Source organism: Lemur catta, chromosome 13 (genome assembly GCF_020740605.2).
Source record: "Lemur catta isolate mLemCat1 chromosome 13, mLemCat1.pri, whole genome shotgun sequence".
NCBI lineage: Eukaryota > Metazoa > Chordata > Mammalia > Primates > Lemuridae > Lemur > Lemur catta.
In genome coordinates, this window is record NC_059140.1 from 73,438,281 (window position 1) to 73,459,748 (window position 21,468).

At 42.9% G+C, this 21,468-nt stretch overlaps 2 protein-coding genes and 1 non-coding gene across 12 annotated transcripts in view; 2 read left to right on the forward strand and 1 right to left on the reverse strand.

The window, feature by feature from the left end:
- N4BP2L2 (NEDD4 binding protein 2 like 2) overlaps nt 1-21,448 on the forward strand; it is an 84,138-nt gene extending 62,690 nt beyond the window's left edge. Inside the window, 6 exon segments of the mRNA XM_045566952.1 lie at nt 1,730-3,492; nt 6,135-6,220; nt 7,667-7,711; nt 10,196-10,380; nt 18,351-18,454; nt 21,121-21,448. Of these exon segments, the coding sequence (XP_045422908.1) occupies nt 1,730-3,492; nt 6,135-6,220; nt 7,667-7,690 (1,873 nt within the window). The 3' untranslated portion in view covers nt 7,691-7,711; nt 10,196-10,380; nt 18,351-18,454; nt 21,121-21,448.
- On the reverse strand, nt 11,386-11,444 carry LOC123649555. Its single transcript, XR_006739058.1, has one exon. It is a non-coding gene; the product is annotated as a U7 small nuclear RNA (small nuclear RNA).
- The window catches only part of N4BP2L1 (NEDD4 binding protein 2 like 1), an 82,076-nt gene continuing 74,457 nt past the window's right edge, over nt 13,850-21,468 (forward strand). For 8 of the 10 annotated variants that reach the window (XR_006738860.1, XR_006738859.1, XR_006738858.1 and 5 more), the window contains exon 1: nt 14,053-14,285. Coding sequence is in view for 3 of the 10 variants with exons in the window: in XM_045566948.1 (XP_045422904.1) it covers nt 14,116-14,285 (170 nt within the window). In the remaining 7 variants the exon portion in view is untranslated. Of the gene's footprint in view, nt 13,941-14,026; nt 14,286-21,468 lie in introns of those variants that run through there. The other 2 variants (XR_006738863.1, XR_006738856.1) reach the window with 2 other exon arrangements.

Genomic DNA, 21,468 nt, shown 5'->3' on the forward strand with positions numbered 1-21,468 from the left:
ATTGACAATTGCCCAGGAGCATGGAATGGAATAAATGAGGCCAGAGGCCAGGGCAAGGTTTAATACGCCCACTTGTCTAGCGCCCCACCAGTCAACTGACTGTTCTCTTTTCCTCATCGTGGCCTCCTTTTTCCATGTTTGTTTGCTTGTTTGCTTTTCTATTCCTCTGTCCTGGATTTCCCCCCTCAGCTATGTCTGTTGTCCTTCTCCTGCTACACTTGACTATATCTGCATTAGCACTTTGTCCCTGACTCTGATTATCCAAGGTGAAAGGCAGCATCACTACCTTATATTTTATGTTAGAAAATTTCCTAAATACTCCTTTTTCTCTTAGGATCAAATATTGTTGTCCGTTAAGGGGTGCTATGAACTTTCAGTGTGCTATGTGAGAGTGCTATCGCTCTTTCGGGTGGGATAATTACTCACTGGGCATTGCAAGATGGTTAGCATCCTTGGCCTCAGGGCCAAATGCTAGTAACACATTACCAGTCATTCTGACCACCAAAAATGCCTTCACACATTTCCAAACACCCCACAAAGTAGTGGGGTAGCCTCTGGTTTAGAACAACTACTAGCTAGACAGAAGCATAGCATCTAAATTCTGGACTCAGCTGTTCAATATTAACTATTCTTTATGTCTAGAGAAAACCTAGCTATTAAAGTCACTAAAATTGTGCCATTCTGTGACTATAACAGCCATTTTTTTCAAAATCTAAGATATTAAAATAAGATATTTACTGGTAGGTTTTGCATATATAGTCATGCACCACATAACAAGAATTTGGTCAATAACAGACCACATATGTAACAGTGGTCCCATGAGATTATAATATGGCATCTTTACTGTACCTTTTCTATGCTTAGATATGTTTAGATGCACACATATCTACCATTGTTTCATAGTTACCTATAGTATTCGGTACAGTAACATGCTGTACAGGTTTGTAGCCTAGGAGCAATAGGCTATACCATATAGCCTAGGTGTGTAGTGGGCCATACCATCTAGGTTGTGTAAGGGCACTCTATGATGTTCACACAACAATGAAATCACCTAGTGCCACATTTCTCAGAATGTAGCCCCATGGATGCATGACTGTATAAGAAATATTTTCCTTAAAGAAAATACTAGGTTTTCAGAAAGTTACTTATGAAATGATTATGTGTATATTAGCTTTAACTTTCTACTCATTTTTAATTTATAGGATTAAAGCATCTCTTTTTAAAAGGGATTTTTTCCCCCAAATCAAGTTGTTAATTCTTATTATCCGGACAGCTGGCACCATTAATGCTTTAACAAAGCCACTTAAAATTAGCCCAATATCTAAGATGGATGCATGTACAAAAGATACACTAATTAAAGCCATTTAAAAAGTATTAGATACCATAATTTGTACTTGGCTGTAACTTTTGTATTCAGAAGTAATTGTAAAATTAAAACCTAAGATAAAAACTGTATACCATATACTTTGAGTGATTTACATCTTAGAAAACAAAGGCAGTCTTTCACTGTTACAGATTTAGCGTCTCTGGTGGGTTGAGGATAGAAACACCTTGATAATTGAATTAAAAAGTGATTTTTTTAAAAAAAAATATAATACAAAGCACATGCACACTCCAGAATTTCTTATGCTAAAGATTTTTACATCTGCACACAAAGAATATGATGTTATAGTTTGCTAATGTTATGCATATAATTGTTATAAATTTTCTAAATTCCTTTGTATTTCAGAGAAAGAGTTTTAAAGACAACTTGGCACAAGCTCAGCAAAACCAAACAGAAGAGAAACAGAAAAAGGAACAAAAAGAAGAGCAGTCAGAGTAAAATTATGGAGGAAAACTCATTTGAAATCTTAAGTCGCCTTACACCAGGTGGTCAGGACTCATCTCAAAGTGAAGAGGAAGACTTTGAAGAGATCAAAAGAGAATCAGAGTGTCCCTTCACTGGTGGTCCACAAAATGAAGTAGGAGATTTTGTAAACGGCTATAAAGAACAGAGATGGAAAAACGTAGATCCTGAAGACAGTTTAGCAAATGTTGTGTCTATAGTCGAGTTGGACAACACACCAAAGAATTACCTCCCCAAGGAAGGTGACGACCGGTTTCTACGTCTGTCATTGGTGTCAAATGAAAGCTCTGTTACTCGCTCAGCATTGACTCAGAACCTTCCCTGTGAAATGAGTGATGACTGCCCTGGCCTGGAGGTAGCGAAGCGTATCGGCAACAGGCAGAGTGTAGCCTTGGACATCCAGGACCTGTTTGCTGAAGCCCCATTCTCATTCATGAAGAAGAGAGTGATGGTAGATCAAAGTCTCCCAAATGAACCAACTCTGTGCCGTCAACATGGATCCAGAACTTCAGACAAAGTTTTAACAGAGGAACAAGGAGAACCTGCAACTAGAAACAGCGATTGGGCTTTTTTCACAGTCAGTTTATCTGGTGGAGGATTACAGCGGGACTCTGATAGACAACTCTGTTTTGGTGGCTGGCCTGAGGGACCTCATAAGTTTGTATGTGAACAGAGACCGAAGAAAGATAGATCACGTAAGCTGGCCTGTCCTCACAGCAGTGGGCCGCTGATTAAACTGATCTGCACTTCTGAAGGAGCATCAGCACCAGGACACGGTTCGGAAATATCGATGGAGGAGAAGCTACTGATAGAAAATGAAGATTTTTCACCCCCACCTGAAACCATAGATTCATTCATAGAAACAGAAACAAATATCTTCAAAAGATGCTTACCTCAACTGGATATACCAGAGAATGCCTTAGAATCAACAAAGAATAAGAAAAGGAGGCAGAAAAGGATTTTCAATTTGGCACCAAACTTTAACTTACTGGGACAGAGTCATATTAATGCAGAAAAAGAAAGGGAGAAACATGGCCTGTTAATACAAAACCATGGACTAAAAATTATTTTGGGAGATGAAAAAGATAGAATTTCAGAAATAAACAATGAAGAGGAGAATAAGCAGAAACTTATGACCTTTGATCGTCATCCATCGTGGTTTTACCTTCATATTATGGAAGTTCCCCCTCTGTTTATTGGTGGACAATTTTATTCTCATTGCCTGTCATTTAACAGATTAAGGCACTCTGCCTATTTTTACAAAAATGCTATTCCTTCTCTTGTGCTACGCTATATATCTAGCTTTTGGAAGATGTCTTTTACAAAGAAGAAACTGTTTTTGACTTTCGAATCTCAGACAAGAGTAGGCAATAAACTAAACGACATAGGGTTTATTTCTTCAGAAATTTTAAGTAGCCAGTCTGACACTTCGTGCTCTTTGAGGGCCACTTCTGATCGTCACCTTTCAAATGAAAGGTTTGATGAAAAGCTGAAGAGCTGGGAAGAACCTAAGTACTTAGAGCGCCTACCAACCAAGGATGGCCACGACGTACCAAGCGCTGACTTTGGTTCCCTTGGGCTACCGTTATCACGAGGGTTTGCCTCTCAGCTAGTAACGCTTTTTGGATCTCCAGGAGTTCCAATGGGTAAACTTGGTTTTTATTTTTGCTAAAGAAAAAGATCTAGTTTAATGTAAGCAAGTAATTTTTGAGGTGTTTCTGCCTGGTGCTGGTGATCTCGTGCAGTTTAGTGATCTCATGGTGCTTTCCAGCAGTGGAAGTGAGGCCCCATAGCAAGTGGTGTTTGACCTTCAAAGCCCTCACCCCACCAGCCACCAATAGTCTCCTTCAATGTCTTTGAGTTTGCAGAATACTTGAACTCTCAATTTCAAAGCCACTGGGAAGAATGAAGGATGGGGAGGTAAACTGATTATGTAACAAATAGAGATGGGCTGCTTTTAAAAAAATCTTTCTACCTTTTCCTTGTTTGGCACATGCCCTTCTCTTTCTCTTTCTCATTCACCAGCTCCCAGATATAAGATTAGCAGAAGGGGATGGCAAAGATTAAACGATGAAAAGATATCTGAAAGAGCTGAATTTGTTTTTTAAAGGCAGCCTGAGAAGGAGACTGAAGAGATTAGGGGGGAGTCTGACTAGTTGACTTCAAGGGTTCCTTCAGGCTCTTAAGATAGTTAATTTTGGAAATGAACAATCCACATGGGAATAAAACAAGCAAAAATATGATTTTTTAATATTCTTAATAAGTTTCATCTCAATAATAAGCATATTTAAAATGCTAAATATCTTAAAGAGGAGGCAGCACATATCAAACTTTTCCTTGTCTGTAACTCAATGGCTGATACTTCCCAGTACTCTTCCTTGGAGACAAAAACTGTAAGAGTTAAGAGGCCAAAGCTCCCATTTCTGCAATTCTACTCTATCTTGTGTTGTTCTTCTACACCTACCAGTGTTCCTGGGGCTCTATTCTGCCACAAAGCTTGTCCCCTGAGTTTTTTCACTTTGCCCCTAAACTTTTGATATTCCAGATAAACTTGGTTCCAGCTGCTCAGAACCAAGATTGGCTAAGTCCCAGGGCCAAGGAGTCATAATTATCAATCTGTTCTTGGGCTTCTGGCATCATGTTTATCATATTTATAAACTTTGTGAATAATCACATCTTAACTGTTTGCTGCAATTTTTCTATCCTCCTAGATGCACCAAAGAAACATACCAACTTTTCACAATCAAAATACATTTGCTTTGGGGAATTTTAAATGATCATTGAAGACATTTTAGGGATCAGGGATCTTAGTCCAAGGTCCATATTCTAAAACTATTTGCAATTTTTTTGTGTTATTATGTGCCATTTTGGGGGAGAAAGCCCATAAATTTTATCAGCTTCTCAGAGGGGTCCATGACCCCAAAAGATGAACAATCACTGCCTTAGATCAGCACCAGAAAGCACGGAGGTACTGTTGTGAAAAGATTCTAAACCTCTTCCTCCCTTGAATGCACAATATCATGATAATCAGCAATGATCAAGCATCCATTAATTAAACTTCAGAAAGCTTTTTAAAGCAAATAGACCTCATTCATCAAATAGCTTACCTTCTAAATAGGGAGACAAGACTAACACAAAACAAAATTACTGCACGTAGAAAATATAAATGACAAGCTTATGAATATTTTATGAGTGAGGTTAGCAGTGCTAAAAGGATTGTTGAAGAGAATATGGGGTTATGGTTTTTTCTGGGATACCTTCAATGTGAAGTGGATTATAAGCAGTGTTTATGCAAGGGAGCCAGAATGTGGCTTGAAAGAAAAGCAGAGGGAAAGAATTTCACGTTTGGAAATGGCATGTGCTTAAGAAGTGGAAGGAAGGAGCCATAAGTGGAGGCTGTGAACTGATTTCTTTGGCTGGGTTGGACAAGCCAAGCTCTGGCGGATGGTCAGAGGCCTTGGAAATAGGGCGAAGAACTGGAATCCCTGTATCGGGAGCTCTGAGGACAGGGGGATTATATGGTAGCACCACATATAGGCCTTAAAAAACCAAGCTACTCATAGCGTTAGGAATGCGTGAGTACAAGAAAAGTATTTTCTGTGGTTTGGTTGGTTGATACGCGTATGTTAATGTTTGGACTTGTTTCTGAGCATCTTAATTATCTGTGAGGATTTTCTGCCCAGACACTCATCTGGAAGAAGCAATTTGCAAAAAGACTCAACTTGCTACAGCTGTAATGTTTCATATGTGTCACAGGAAATACTGACTACCTAAATTTTTTGCCCTGTGACAGTATCACTTGAAGCTATTATGTATGTATTAAAATGTTATATATTTATACTTACATGAGAATATGAGCTATGATACATATAATTTTTTTTTAAAGAGATAGGGTCTTGCTCTGTCACCTAGGCTGGAGTACAGGGGTGAGGTCATAGCTCGCTGCAGCTTTGAACTCCTGGCCTCAAGCAATCCTCCTGCCTTGGCCTCTCAAAGTGCTGAGATTACAGGTGTGAGCCACAGTGCCCAGTCAGGTACATATTATTTTATATGTGTGTGTATACACACACACACACACACACACACACACACACACAAATAAGAATTTTCGTTGAGTCTGGATAGTGTTTACTAATCGAGATCTGATGGTTTTAGCCATCATGGAAATATCTTCAAAACCAGACTTTTTACGTTATGGTGGGGTAGATATCATATTTGCATATCTTCACATTTAGGGTAAAAAACTGTGACATTAGAGATGAAATTTGTTCCCCTGCTTTTTTAACAGAATCCTTGTTGCCTGATGACTACGTGGTTCCCCTTGACTGGAAGACTCTGAAGATGATCTATTTGCAGTGGAAGACATCAGTGGAGGTATGTTTTTATGGCTTTCAAAGAAGGGGTTCTCTAACTGGTTTCTTTAAAAATAAGATTGAAGACTCTCTCCCTATTCACCCCACCCCCAGCCCTCCCTAGTCTCTGGAAACTACAGTTCTAGTCTCCACTTGTATAAGATCAACTTTTTAGATTCCACGTACAAGTGAGGTCACGTAGTGTTTGCCTTTCTATGCCTGGCTTATTTCAGTTAACATAATTTCTTCCAGGCTCACCCATGTTGTTGCAAATGACAGGATTTCATTCTTTATTTTTATGGCTAAATAGTATTCCGTTATTTAAGTTCTGATGTTCCATTGCACAGTAGGGTGACTGTAGTTAATAATGTATTGTATATTTCAAAATAGCTACAAGAGAGGATTTTGAATGTTCTGACTACAAAGAAATGATAAATTTGTGAGGTGGTGGACATGCTAATTACTCTGATTTGATCATTACATAATGTACACACGTGGCAAAACATCACACTGTGTCCCATAAATGTGTACAATTATGTTTACATTAAAAACTATGGAATGAAAAAACTCAAGAGGGAAATGCTATGTCCCTTCTATTAAATTAGAAAAATAATGTATGTGAATGGGTGGATAATATAGGCACGTTTTCTTTCAATCAGTTCCAAAGAGAAAGCTGCACTTAATTCCCTAACTTTGTTGTGGTGTATGCAGGTATGAGGGCCCACTGGGGGTGACTGAGGTGCCCATTTTAGCAGAGTTTTTTATTCTTCATTACATCTTTTCTCCATCCAGCCCTCAGCCTTGCCCTGTTATGATGGAGCAGCAGCTACAAAGTAGATTTACACGTGCTTGACTTGGAAGCACCTCATTACTGGCGTGATCTGTTGGTTGTAGTGCAAGACAGGGTTATTGGTCACAGAGAAGGACATGACTGTTCCGAGGGCTGCCGTTTTCCAGGCAGCTGGAGGAGGAGAAAGACGCTGGAGAGTCTAGGAAAGCCAGTGTTCTCCCTAACGTAGTGGAGGTGGCTGGGCTGCTGTTCACATTAGCTGGTAGGGATTTAAATGTGCCCAGAGGCAATGCTCCAGGTACGTTTTGAAATAAATTGTAAAATCAAAGTTTAGTGAAACATGATAGAACTAATAGTTCAGGATAGTAGACATTTTTTAACTGTTCACATAAACACAGCTGTGGGAAAAGTGGACCCATTTTATATGTCCATTAAGTAAAACCAAATACATTTTTCTAAACTTATTATTCTCCCTTATTCCCCACGGAGACCTCATTGCTACTTAGAACACACACACATACACACACACAGAATATTTTAAAAGTTTAAATTGACATTTGTGGTTGTTTTCTTTCTTTTGTCATTTTACGAGCATCCCTACTTGAGTAAAATGACTGTGCAAGCTTAATCCCAATGCCAAATATTAATCATTATTTTTTGTATTTTAATTATTCCTAGAAAAGACAAAAGAAGATTGGTTAAAAAATGAGAATTCCTTGAACTGTAAGTACAGCTTATTCCAGAGACCTCTGTATGATCAGAAGGAAGTGAATGTTGACATTATTTGGTTGTAATAGCTCATATGAACCATGATTGAAGAGTAAAATATTAAAAAATGCAGTTTGTTACCATAGCAACCCTGTGTGCCATTGCACATGTGATGTTTTTATTTCCTTTAAATGCAGATCTTTTTGTGAAATACAACAAAGCTTAGATTGTTTCTTCCAAATTTATTTTCCCATTTTATTGGTTAGAACATATTTTAGAGCATTCTGTCAACACACAATTTTTGAGAGATTTCTCTCCTTAGATTGGTATATGATGAGGGCTGGGAATTAGGAGTGTAGGTTATATTTAAATATTAAAAGATTCTCTAGGAAAAGGGGTAGAACATATAGAGAAACTCATGTTATATTTCAAACTCGACATCACGCTGACATTAAAATAAACACATTGCACTTAAAAAAATGTCTAAATTATGAAATAAACACAGCTGCTACAATTTTAGTATTACAAGTATCCGCATTTGATAAGAATTGGATGCACTGTGCATTTACCATATATTTTCTGTCTTGTTTTAACTTTTTTTTTTTGAGACAGAGTCTTGCTTTGTTGCCCAGCTAGAGTGAGTGCCGTGGCGTCAGCCTAGCTCACAGCAACCTCAAAGTCCTTGGCTTAAGCGATCCTACTGCCTCAGCCTCCCCAGTAGCTGGGACTACAGGCATGCACCACCATGCCCGGCTAATTTTTTCTATATATATTTTTAGTTGGCCAGATAATTTCTTTCTGTTTTTAGTAGAGACGGGGTCTCGCTCTTGCTCAGGCTGATCTCAAACTCTTGACCTCGAGCGATCCACCCGCCTTGGCCTCCCAGAGTGCTAAGATTACAGGCGTGAGCCACCCGCGCCCGGCCTTCTTGTTTTAACTCTTATTTCTAAGAGTACTGTTTCCATTTCTCCACTAGAAATACACATATACCCAATACAAACATTTTTTGCTTGTTTCAAACCTACTCTGTTGCAAGAAGAGGAAGAAGAACTAAAGATTTAGAGAAGAGTTTAGAGATTTAGAGGGACCACTAGAAAATGTGGGATAAATGTGGGACGCGATAAGAGGCTATGAAGAATTCCAGAGAAAGGAGGGGAAGACATTCATTCATTTATTCAACAAACACTTGTTGAGTTGCCCCATGCCAGACATTGTTCTACACACTGAGGATATAGCTGTGAAAACATTCCTGCCCTTATGGAATTTCCGTCCTAGGGATTACAATGAGTGCCACAGCATGCTGGGTGAGGACTTGGCTGAATGGGCCTCTAGCCTACCCCCGACTGAAGTTGTGTTCCAGGGAATGAAGTTCCCCGCGGGTACCCCAGTGTGATGAGACACCAGTACAAACAGCATGCGACAAGCATGGGTATATTTAGCTGTGGCCAAGTCTAGGAGTCTTTTCTATCTGCTAAATTTGGATGTATGGTGTCAAGCACAGTTTTGGGACTATAATTTTGATATTTATGTTGATCTTTCACATGTACACTGAACTGCCCTCTATGAACCTGATCTCACAAAGCATTCTGCCCCTAATTATCAATCTTTTCTTGTTAGGGGATTTTATGAGTGCTGTACCTAGGTGCAGATTTTTTAACAATTATATTGAGAAAGGGCCTCCCTGTATGGTGTTTTGCATAGTGTAGTGACCAGTGGGTATTAAAGGGTAAATAGAAATTTGGAAAGAGGGAAATAGCAAGAGAATCTGGTTGGCTCTGGGAGCCACAAGGTCCTACCTATTTTGAAATACTCTCCCAGCTGAGTTGCTGAGTGTTGGATTTGGCGACTTCCTTTGTGGAAGTGGGGTGGAGTGCTAGAAAGAGATTGGGTTCCCATCCTTAAATTGCTGCTGACCGTCTGTGTGACCTTAAACAAATGGACCACACCACCGCAGTTTCTTCACCTGTAAAAAATGTAAGACCAACCTGTCATGGCAATATTAAGTGAGGATTAAATAAAATAACTTGTACAAGGTACTTAGCATAGTACCTGAAAAATATTTGAAAAATTTGAAAAATATTAGGCCCTTAATAAGGGTTAATTCCCTTCCTCTAAATACCTCCTTGGGTTAAAGCATGGCCTTTGAAATACTCTCTGGCAAAATAGAAATTGTGTTCTACAGGAGAAGAACATACTGACCTAGTAAACATGTTAATACATTTACATGAATTAGTGCATTTAGTAATTTTTTGTAATGTAAATAGCTGCATCCTCAGGGAATGGGATATAGAACAAGTTTCAATTTGGGGACAGGAAGTTGGGAATGTCAGAAGAACAGGCAATTGGATGAGGCAGGACCAGGCAGGGTGTGGACTGGGGAGACTGTGGGGTCCTAGGTGGATGTGGCATGGCTGGAGAAGCAAAGGCTGGGAACCTGAAAACAAATTCTGTTTGTGTCACCTATTTGTTGGTTTTGTCTGGGCTTGTGTTTGTTTGTAGCTGAGTTCCCCTGCCTTCCTGTGCTGCTGAAGATCCTGATCATCCGGAAAAGTCAGAGTGCTTGGTGCCGACCCAAAGGGTTCATTCTTTCCAGAGACATACCCATTGGATACCAAATTCGCTTGGATAATCTGTCCAGCCATTCTTGCTAAGTTATCTGAATAATAAAAAACTCAACGAAAGAGGTAACAATTTGAACATTTTATTGTCTCATTTTGAAGATGTTTGCTATGATTTAATTTGTCTGATAGAAGAAAACAAGGCACAGGAAACTTGAGTACCTTATTTTCAAAATGCCATCAGGATTAGAAGGGTAGGCCTTATATCCCAGTATTGGCTTATGGTCCTATTTCTAGAATCTGAAATCCAAAAAGGTCTGAAAACCAAGTCGTTTTTGCTTTGTTTTTCCAAATATTTTTATTGCAGTAAAATATACAAATTTAAAATTTACCATCTTAACCATTTTTAAGTGTATTATAAATACATTCATAATGTGCTACCATCATCCATCTCCAGATCTCTTTCCATCTTGCAAAACTGCACTTCTGCACCCATTAAACAACTCCCCACCTCCACCTCCCCCAACCCCTAGGCCCTGGCAACCACTGTTTTGTTTTTTTTAAATAAGTTTCACATTAAAACTAAGTTAGCAGCCAAACATGACCCGAACAGATAGTTAATTTTACTCCTTACTTATCCCACTTTGTGTGTATTTAAGTTTATTCATACATTTCACTGCAGAAATATGAAGATGTTAAATTTCCAGAGGTTGTCCCAGACCCCATTCATAATCTAAGGTAATATACAGTATATGTGCTTGCACTCTATTACCTTCAACAAACAAACACACACTTTCTGAATTCTGAAACATAGCTGACCTCCAGGATTTCGGTTAGGGATTGGCTACTATTATTATTTTTTGTTCTGTTTCAGTTTAGTTGTACTTAACAAACTTGAAATGTGAAAATTCATATTTGAAAATATAAACTAAGGGGTGATTGTCTACTCACTACTCAACTTGTAGACATTAAGTTAATCCCGATTTGCAGAGAGGGAGCCCCAGCCTGTCTTATCCTACCCAAGTCCTCCCGGATCCTGTCTTACCTTCTCCAAGGAACAAACCTCCAGGCCTGGGGGAAGGGCAGGCAGCAGCTTGGGGTATGGATGTTTGTTTGTTTGTTTGTTTTAAGTGGGGTCTTCCTAGGAGGACTAAACCTGCTAGACCAATTCTAAAAGAGCTGTAAGGCTTGGATGTTTGTTTCTTAAACAGACTTTCAACTGACCTTCTGGTTCACAGCCCCACCTCTAGCCTCAAATCCTCCAGTTGCTGAGAGGTAGGGGTTATGCTGCATAATTTGTGTTATTTCTTGGCTTTCTGTAATTCAGCAGCTTTTTGTGGCCAAATCAGTCAACACTTGGCCTTTTGCTCTCTAGTTTCCAAAATATTGTTGCTGTGATCTTCTCTCTCTTTTCTTATAGTTTATGCTTAAAACAAAAATCATGACAAACAACTGCCCCCTTCCAAAAAAAAAAAAAAAAGCCCAAACCACTCCCCCTTACATTTTAGTATGGTTTCAAGGAGGGAGTAGAGATTAAATACTTGTGTTCAATCTGCCACCTCTATTAGGAATTTAGTGCTTTATCGAAAATCGTGCAATGTTTTCCTTAAATTAATTTCAAACCATTTTTACCTTATCTTTCTACTAGACTGTAGGTCTCTTCTGGACAGAAACAGTGGTCTTCAGTGTTTGTTGAACTCTGTAGGCTCCTAGAGCTATTGACAAACTAGACATACCTTTGGCCAAGGGTGGGATAGTTTGAGGGCAGATCCAACTATGTATTAGGGTCTTAAGTACAGACAGCTGGGGATGGACCCTGGCATCAGGCAAATTCTTGTTTTCTTAGGGGCCATCAACAGCCAAGCATTTATGGCTTTCCAACGAGTAAAATCTGCACCTTCATGGCTGTATCCAAGGATAGAGTTAGAAATATTTACCAGTCTTGTGGAGGGGTCTAGAATGCCCCCAGCTCTCTCCAGCCCCTGCTTTTTGACTTTGCCCTAATTTCCATAATGGAGCTTTGTTGAAATGGGTTTGTGCTCCTTCCCAGATTCCCTTCTCAAAGCTTATACCAAGTGTCCCGGTGCACAGTGGCCATTTAGGTGCTATGGATATAGAAGATATGGTCCTCACCTTGGGGGAGAAGTATGTCAGCTAGGCTGACCCCACAGCATTCTAGCCTAGGCCACAGAGCAGAGACTCTGTCTCAAAAAAAAAAAAAAGAAAGAAAGAAAAACAGGTGAAGTTAATTTTAATAATGTATAACCCAGTATACCCAACATTATCATTTCAACATGTAAAAAATATAAAACATTACTAATGAGATGTTTTTTCATACTGAACCTTTGAAATTCAGGGTGTATTTTAATCTCAATTTGCACTAGCCACATTTCAAGTGCTCAATAGCCACGTGTGACTAGTGGCTCCCATATTGGAGGGTTCAGGTCTAGAATGGAAAAGGTCGTATTTGAGGCTGGGCAGAAACATGCCTGTGAGAAGTATGATAGGACATTTAGATTATAAGTGTCACTATTTTTATCATTCATGTATATTTTCTGTTCCTTGTGGTTTTCCCCTAATATTTAGAGGAGCCTTTGAAATTCCCTTGTTTCTTAGCAAGAATCGAGAAAGTCTACTTCCTCCATGCTGGGAAGGGATTTCCAGGGGAGAGCGGCTCATCTCCCACCCCCGCCCCAGGCCCAGAGGGAAATGCCAAGGGGAAGGCCAAGTGCTCAGCACAGAGCCCCTCCCTAGCTGAATAGCCTCTTCCTAAAGCTTATTGCGAAACCTCTGTGTTTTGTTTTAGAAGGAATTCACACTTTCACATTCCTTTTCACAATTTTCATACCTTACCTGCCAGAAACAAAATTTATTTACTTATAGCCAAAGCCAGGACATAGCCTGGATTTTCGAGGATTTTGAATATTGTTTCTTTCAGTCTACGAATGTTGAATTTCCGTTCAGAAAACAGGATCACTCCATCATGTCCCTGAGTGTGAACTATTGGAGAGCCACTGTGGTGAGCAACCAATGGGTGCTCACTGCTTCCTGGGACTTAGAACTTGGTCTGGATACCTCTCTGTGAATGGTTTCGGGAGCTCTGCCACCGTCCCCCAGGATCCGAGCAAGTTCTCAGAGAGGCCCCACATCTCGGGTGGCACAAAGCAGGCGCCGGGCAGTAGCCCTTATGCTACTGTTCATAAGTCAGTCTGACTTTTCAGGGGTGCTTTTTGTAAGGAAGAAGAGATGGAAAGTTATGTAGAGGCATCAAAGCTTTCTAAGAATATTTTTGGCAGGCCGATAAGGAAGGATAAAAGAGAAAAGATACAGCCCCTGGGAGAGCGGTGTTAGCCCTTGGGTCACCGGCCAGAGGTTGGTTTTCACAAACCGGGGAGACAGTGGCCTTTACTGTTACTACTCCAAATGCCGTTCACGTTCTTTAATCGTCAACTAAAATTACTTCACTTTCAAGGTCTAGGCCGGTCGGGGCTGCGGTGGGGGAGGGCTGTGGCAGGAGGCCTGGCTTCCAGAGCGGCGGGGAAGTGTCCCAGAGGCCCCTCGGGCGGGCCCCCTCCCCGCCCTCCCTCGGGGCCGAGGGCACCCGCGGCGCGGGGGTGGTGTGGTGCGGGGGGCGCGTCACCCGCGCTTTCCGGGCTGTCAGTCTCCCGGCGTCGCCAGCCTTCCAGGTAGGGAGCCCCCTCCCCCGCGGCGCGGTTCGGGCGGGTGGGGAGGAGGGGCTGGGCTCCGAGCGCCCGCCCCTCCATCTATCACATGGCCGGAGAGTCACAAAAACAACAGCTTTGGCCAAGACCGCGACTTCAGGGAAGGGAACCCAGGGCTCTCGCAGCCAGCCCCCTCCCCATGGAGGACAGTTTTCTTGAATCCTTTGGGAGGCTGAGCCTCCAGCAGCAGCAGCCGCCGCCGCCCCGGCCGCCGCCCCCGCGGGGGACACCTCCGCGCCGCCAGAGCTTTAGGAAACACCTCTACCTCCTGCGAGGCCTCCCGGGCTCCGGGAAAACCACACTGGCCAGGTAATGACAGCGGCCTGGGCGCCGGCGCGCGGGCCCGGGGCCACCAAGCGCCCGGGCCGAGCGCGCCCCTGCCCGGAGCCGCTCCCGGGCGCCACTCGCGCCCCCGCCGCGGGCGCCCGCCCCGGCCCCGGCCCCGGCCCGAGCCCGGCAGCGCGGGGAGCCCGGCAGTGCGGGGAGCCCGGGCCGCCGCCCCGGGGGCCGCCGTCAGCCCTGGCGCCCCCGGCCGCGGGCGCGGAGAGGAGGGCGCTCGTCGTGTTTGTGTCCCGCTGCGCTGCCCGGGAGCACGGATCTCGGCCCGCCGCTTCCCCGCGGCCGTGCCCGGCCCAGTGCCCGCCGGCCGAGGCAGCCCTCGCTGCCCCCAGCCCCGGGTCGGGGAGGCGCGCAGGGACTCTTCTTCGGGAAACCCGGTGGCAGCTGCAGAGGAAACCGCCGGGCCGCCCGCTAGCGCGCAGGCAGCCGCCACAGTGCGTCAACAGGCGTTTTAACTGGAGCGCATAGACCCGGGGCCCGGCGGCCGCGGCCGTGGCCCGGGGCTTGCGGCCCGCTTTGAAAATCTGGCGGATTCGGGCAGCCTGCGTTTGCTTTGGCGGCTGCGAGGGCGCACAGGTGCACGGGGAGGGGGGCTGGCGGCGCCACCGCGGACCGTCATTGACAGAGCCTCGCCATGGGCGCCCGAATTCGTTTCCTTGCGAATTGCGTAAGCGGCCCCCGCACCGCGTACCAAGCCAGCGGGAATTACGCGGGCTGGTCGCCTGCTGCCACCTCGCTAGGCCCACCGCGCCAGCCTGAACTCCCACCACTCCCCGCCTTGCACTCGGGGTTCCAGCAACGGTGAACTGTTTCTCTCCCGTAAACCAAGCTGTTTCTCTCCTTGCCGTGGCCGACGCCGGCCCGCCTGCCTGGCTTGCCCTCCCGCCTCGCTTTGCCCGACTGAGTCTACTAGCCTTGTAAGCCTGGGCAACTACCCCTCCCGCCAGGAGATGCTCCTCTTCTGGACTCCTTGGCTTCCTGTTTACACCTCTGACTGCGCTTAGTTTTGCACATGGTTTTGCTTCTCCTTGTCGTTTTGTAAGTTTCTTGAACGTGAGGGCCATTTCACCTGCCCAGCACAGTGTCCGGCACGCAGTAGCTGTTCAGTAGAGGAAGCGGTCCCTTGCCTTCAAGAGCTTTCCGTCTCCCTGGGGAGCTAAGGCTAGCCATAGGACTTCGGAGCTGCTAACGAATCAAGGTGGCTTACAGTCACGTGCCGATTTCGATGGTACCCAGACAGTGTCCTTAGGAGGAGGGGCTGAGTCCTTTGGGTGTCAGGGAACTGTGACAGCCCTGGTGAGGTGCTGCCAGTTTTAGTTAGGATTCCTGCTTGATTTGTGGAGCAGGAGCCTTTGGCCAAAGAATATTGCTACGTTTCCACGGATTACAGAGCTGGAGGGCCGTGGGTACCCTTTCCTAAGCCACAGACGCATTTCATTAGTCCCTCTCTGGCTCACTGGGGAGGTGGGGGACAGCAGTAGATGGGGAACCTTGGACCCAGCAGGACGTGGTTATTTTGTGATACAGTCATGGTGGGTACATCTGTTACCAACCAAGTATTCTCTGAATGTCAAATCCTGTTTAATTTCACTTTTGCTTTGCGATTGATCTGTGGCCTATCACACACTGAGTGTCAAAAAAGGAAGTAAGCATCTTTGGCTAGATTTTGTTGCTGACTGTATTTTGGGAGGGAAGTCATATGACGGGTGGAAGATGTGTCACTTGGAACATCAGGGGTTCGGACTCACATTCCTCATCTGTAAAGCCAGGGGGTTGCCTGCGTGGTCTTTAAGGTCCCCTCTGGCTCTAACATTCTACACTTTTAGGATTTTAATTCCTGACTGACATTTGGCTAAGCAGAAGACACCGTATGAGAGACCAGCTTATTACAGGACATCTCCAGGGACGCCTGGAGTGAGCCCTGTCCCGGGAGTCTGAAGATTGTGCCTTTAGATCTACTTCATCACTAACTAGCTGGTGACTTTGGGCAACCACCTAGCTTCTCGGGGCTTTATGTTCCTTATATGTGTCTACTAAGAGGAGATTAGTTTAGAGGCTTTATTGAACATCCTTCTGACTCTTACTTTCCACTTGTCAGACTTAAAAATAGTTTGCTAATAACAGCTAGGCAGAGAGCTCTGAGCTTGGTGTCAATTTATGGCTGCACGTCCGAGCTCGACCCCTCGCCAGTTTTGCTCGTCACTGAACCCTCTGTGCCTCGGTTTCTTCTCCTGTTAAATGAGAATATCTGCTCTGTCTGCCTCAGAGGGTTGTTGTGAAGATTAAATGTGTGGGAGAGGACTTTTTAAACTTTAACGTGCTATATAAATTTTTAGAGGTATTAGTTACTGCTTAAATTGTTGGTGAGCTGAGATAAATGTTCAGTGTTACTGGGGAGAAGCCCGGCTCTGCACTGAAGAAGACAGCTGACTTTGAGTTCTGTTGCTCCGGTCACTGGCGGTTCTGGGAGCAGAGGAGCCTTGCATGCTTTGGGGTGGGCTGCGCATTTGTATAGTCTGGGAAGTCAGCCAGGGGAGGGCCACAGGTCAGCAGGTGGGGTGCAGTGAGCAGGGGTGGTGGGCAAGAAGTCTCAGGTGTGGCCCTCAGGAGCTGCCTTCCCCGCTTTTTGGGGAGGTGGGGTGAGGGAGTAGAGAATGGCAAATTGTTTAAAAATACATGTGTATAGAAAACAGTAAAACTGTAAGGTTATTTGTGTCTTGTTGGATTCCGGGAAGTTCACGTTTTCTCTATGATATGTATTTTCCAAATTTTCTATAATGAACATGTATTTCTTAAATCAGAATAATAAAAAATTTTTTCTTTAAAAATTGGAGGAAATCGCTTTTTACAAATGTGGGTTCATCTTTTTCTGCTTAATCCTTACTTCTCATTTGATTAAAGAACTGATAAAACTTTTTTTGAAATTAGGATATGTCTTGTCTTCCAAATCAATGTTAGATTTCTGTACTTTTCACCTATATATGTTTTTCATAGTTTGAAGTGGCTAGAATGTGGAAAACACTTATTTAAATTCTTTGACTTTATTAAAAAGAAGTTGGAATCTTACCTGGTTTAAAAATTTTGAAGCACATCAGAGTACTAAAAAATTAGTGTGCCCCCTAAATCTGTTTTATCACCTCTATTTCATTTAAAATAAAATTTAAAAATAGGTTCTTACCACTGACGTGTAAGATCTACGTCCAGGAATCCATCCTGAGAAAATAATTGGACAAGTCCACGAAGATAGAGGAATGTTCACAGTTTTTTGTATGACACAAAAAATGTGAGCAACTTAATTATACAAAAGTAGAGGTTTGGCTTATAAGTCATGCAGTCATTAATGGGAACATAGATAGCTATTTGACATGCAAATATATTCAGCACCCATTAAGTTAAAAAGCCTGTTACAAAGATACATACACCCATCCCATTTTCTGTTCAAAGAAAGGGGTCTACATATATTCTAAGAAAAATATATGAAAAGATAGATATCTATTGATGGTTGTTGACTTTACATAGTGGGATTACGAATTTTCCCCTCTGATTCATTTTCTAATTTTCTACAACAAATACATATTACTTGTTCAGTTTTTAAAGGTGAAAATAAAGGCACTGTTAAGTAAAATGTTTTGTTAAATGGCTTGGCTAGAAAGACCAAGTTTATGTGACAAAGCTTTTATTACATAACTAACTAAATGTCATTTTATGTATAAAAGTCTTTCCTGGGTTGATTCTCAGTTGGACATTTACTATGAAACTCTTATCCATGGATTTTTAGTGACTTATTAATTTTGATGAATTTTATTAGCTAGCATAGGTCACTTAGATCTTCAACACCTCAGGTTCTTTTTCATTTAAATGGATCTAATATTCCATTAATAAGTTTATTGGTAGGATCTCAGCTACTATGGTAAACAGTAACCTATGACTATGTATGTGAAGCACTGTGGAATGCGCCTTCTACATAAATACCAACTGTTGTTAATTATTAGTCACTAATCAACAATAATGTAACGATGATCGCTGGGTACTTAGGAGACTGCTGGCACTTGCTTGGTGAGGCAGATACGAAATCAGGCTACGAGAAGGCGCCTCCACAAGATGACGCGTGCGAAGCAGTAATCCGCGCACGGCTGTGGGTAAGTAAGGGCCGGTGGAGCAGCCGCTCACCTGCTGTCGCTGGTCAAGGCCAGGGAGGCAGTGAGGAACATGCAGGTTCCTGAGGGAGAGAGACTGCCCCCCACGTGGAGACGGTTCTTGAGCTGGCCTTGAGGACAGGGAGGATGTGGCCGAGCAGAGAGGGAATAGTAACACTCCTCACGTGGGAAGGAGCTGGGTGTTCTGGTTTTGACCTAAGTGGAGGCTTCGTCGCAGTGAGGGTGCTGGCTGGGCAGACCCAGGGACAGAATGTTAAAAGCTGAACAGAGAGCTGTTGTCAGAAGAAGTAAGATTCCAATCCCAAGACCCTTTCACTCTCTGCAGATGGGCCAGAAGTCTGTTTCCACAGCTGAACTGACAAAGTCACGTGGATCTGCACCTGTCCTTTCCTCCTACCGCAAGCATCTGTGGACGAACCTCTGTGCTTTCCACTGTGTGTGTGTGTTTGTTAAGATGTTTGGCAATTGTAACCATTTTTAAGTGTACAATTCAGTGGCATTAATTGCATTCATGATGTTGTGCAACCGTCACCACTACTTCAAAAATTTTTTATTACCCTAAACAGAAACTCTGTGCCTATTAAGCAATAACTCCCATTCCTTCCTCCCCCTACCCCGAGTAAACTCTGAGCTACTTTCTGTCTCTATGTATTTGCCTACTCTACGTGCCTTCACGTAAGTGGATCATACAGCATTTGTCCTTTTGTATCTGGCTACTTTCACTTTAGCTTAATGTTTTGAACGTTCATCCATGTTGTAGCATGTGACAGAACTTCATCATTTTTGTGGCTGAATGGAACACCCCATTGTATGGGTGTGCCACTAAAACGTCCTTTTAAAATGAAATGAAATGGCAATGGTAGAGTGTAGCCTTTCTTTTTTTAAAAATGGCCTTATTTGAAAAACTAAAAGTTGTCAACCTTATGTCATTTCCTCAGCATTTTTTTGAATCTTTACGTATCAATCAAAGCAAAGTCTGGGGACCATGCTCCAGCACATGCTGCATCATTCGCAATGTTCTGGTTTCTTTTGGCACCATTGCAGATGGTTTGTAACATGGATTCAGTTAGGCTCAAAGGATGCTTTCTGACAGCTGTCTTTCCTCCTTATTCATATCTCTGGATAACATGGAATTTTCCATCAGGAGAAATACCTTTTCATTATTTCTTGGTACTAGAGCCTTCTGAGGAAGTGAAAGGATGCTTTCCTAATGTGATGCAATGGTAAGACAGATGGGGACCAGGGTGTACTTTATAGCCAATAAACAGTGGGATGATCAGTGAGAACAGGGGCTGGTTAGGTTGGCTCAGTAGTGAGTAGTCAGACCCCAAAGCATACTCTGCTCCACAGTGCTCCTGGCCAGCAGGCCTGAACCTTGGTGTTTTTACTTATGGGGCCAGGACTTTTATTAACAAAAGCAAGATCAGAGTAGAAAATTTGCAGTATTCCAAATCTGTGACTATCACAATAGAGAATCAGACAGGTGACATCTTTTAGCCACTTAGGTCTACTTGGAAAATGACTCCTAGCTTTTCGTATTTTTCATGATTTTCCTAAGGTGGGTCTTAAGTCTCTTCTCCCGACTGCTGAGAGCCCTTGCAACCTCTTTCTGGAGGTTGGGATGAATGAGGACTGGAAGTGCTGTATATATTTAACAAAGAGTGAGAATATACAGTATGTGCTTGTAATCACTTACTGGAAAGGTTGTGTGAGGAAAGGTTGCCCAACTATACAGGAGATTCACCCTCCTCATATTCCTGGAACAATGGAAGAAGACCCTGCTGAACCGGGGCAATCGAATATTGCAGGGGTGGGTTATGATTTGAAGGGAGGTAGAAATGGATGAAAAAAATGAAAGGGGAAGAATACTTTCATGGGCAAAGTTCAGGAGATGTATAGAAATTCCCTCAGAGTTCATCTAGTCCAAGCCCAAGACAGTAAGCTCTGGGAAGTTAAACATCTTGATCAAGGTCATAGGGATGAATTCTTATTTCTATCCCCGCCCCCTGCCCCCCGAATTCTTATTTCTAATCCAGAGCTTTTTCTTCAAGCCCAAAGGAAGAAGGTAGGGGAAGTTACCTGGTCAAAGGGTAATGAGGTTGGTTTTGATCTGTTGTGTAATGAAAAACACTTAAAAGCCCTAGTAAGGGGGCTACGTTAACCTGGATTTCAGCTGTCAGGGTAAGGAAGCTACATTTTATTGTTATTTGTCAATATGAATGATATCTTTTTCCTAATATAAAAAATATTACTCACCAGGAAATTTATTATGTGGTCCATTAGGGGCAATGGGAAGAGAAGAGATTTTAGATTTTTAAATAAGTATTCAGATTTATCCTGATTACGATGAGTTGGAGAGAGACGTTTGGCATCAACTCCCAACTGCCAAGGGTGTCTGAAGTCTCTTCCTCATCTGCTCCCCTGGGAGAATATCTCTAACTTAGCGTAATGCCTTGGTTCCTTCCTGGTATTTCAGTGAACCCTTCTTTGTATAGTGGTGCCTGCCTAGGGCCATTGAGACTAGAAGAACCCAACGAGAAATTATTTTTTATTGCTTCAAGTTATCTAAAGATATATAGGCTCGCTGGGATTGAGGAAGTAGTATAATAAAGAAAAATGAGTCTAATTTCTAACTGTTCCTTCATAAGGCTCTCTGTCGGATCATGTGTGTGGCTTGGGGAGAAGGCTATCTGTTTTTTTCAAGGTAAGAGTCTGGGAAAGGGGAAGGGAGAAATGGAGAAGGAAAAACAAGCACGCACTTACTGAGTGCTGACTGTGCCTGGCCCTTTGTAGACACCAGCTTATTGGATCTTCACCGTGATCCTAGGACGTCATTTTTATTTTATAGATGAGGACATTAGGATGGGAGAATCACACATTCGATTCTGAGACCCAGGAGATTTCATAATAAGCAGAGTGGTCTTATATCACCAGGGACGCTGTGGAGATACACCCCTCCGTCACTTTCACCGTCAGTAAGGAGTCCTGCTGCAGTC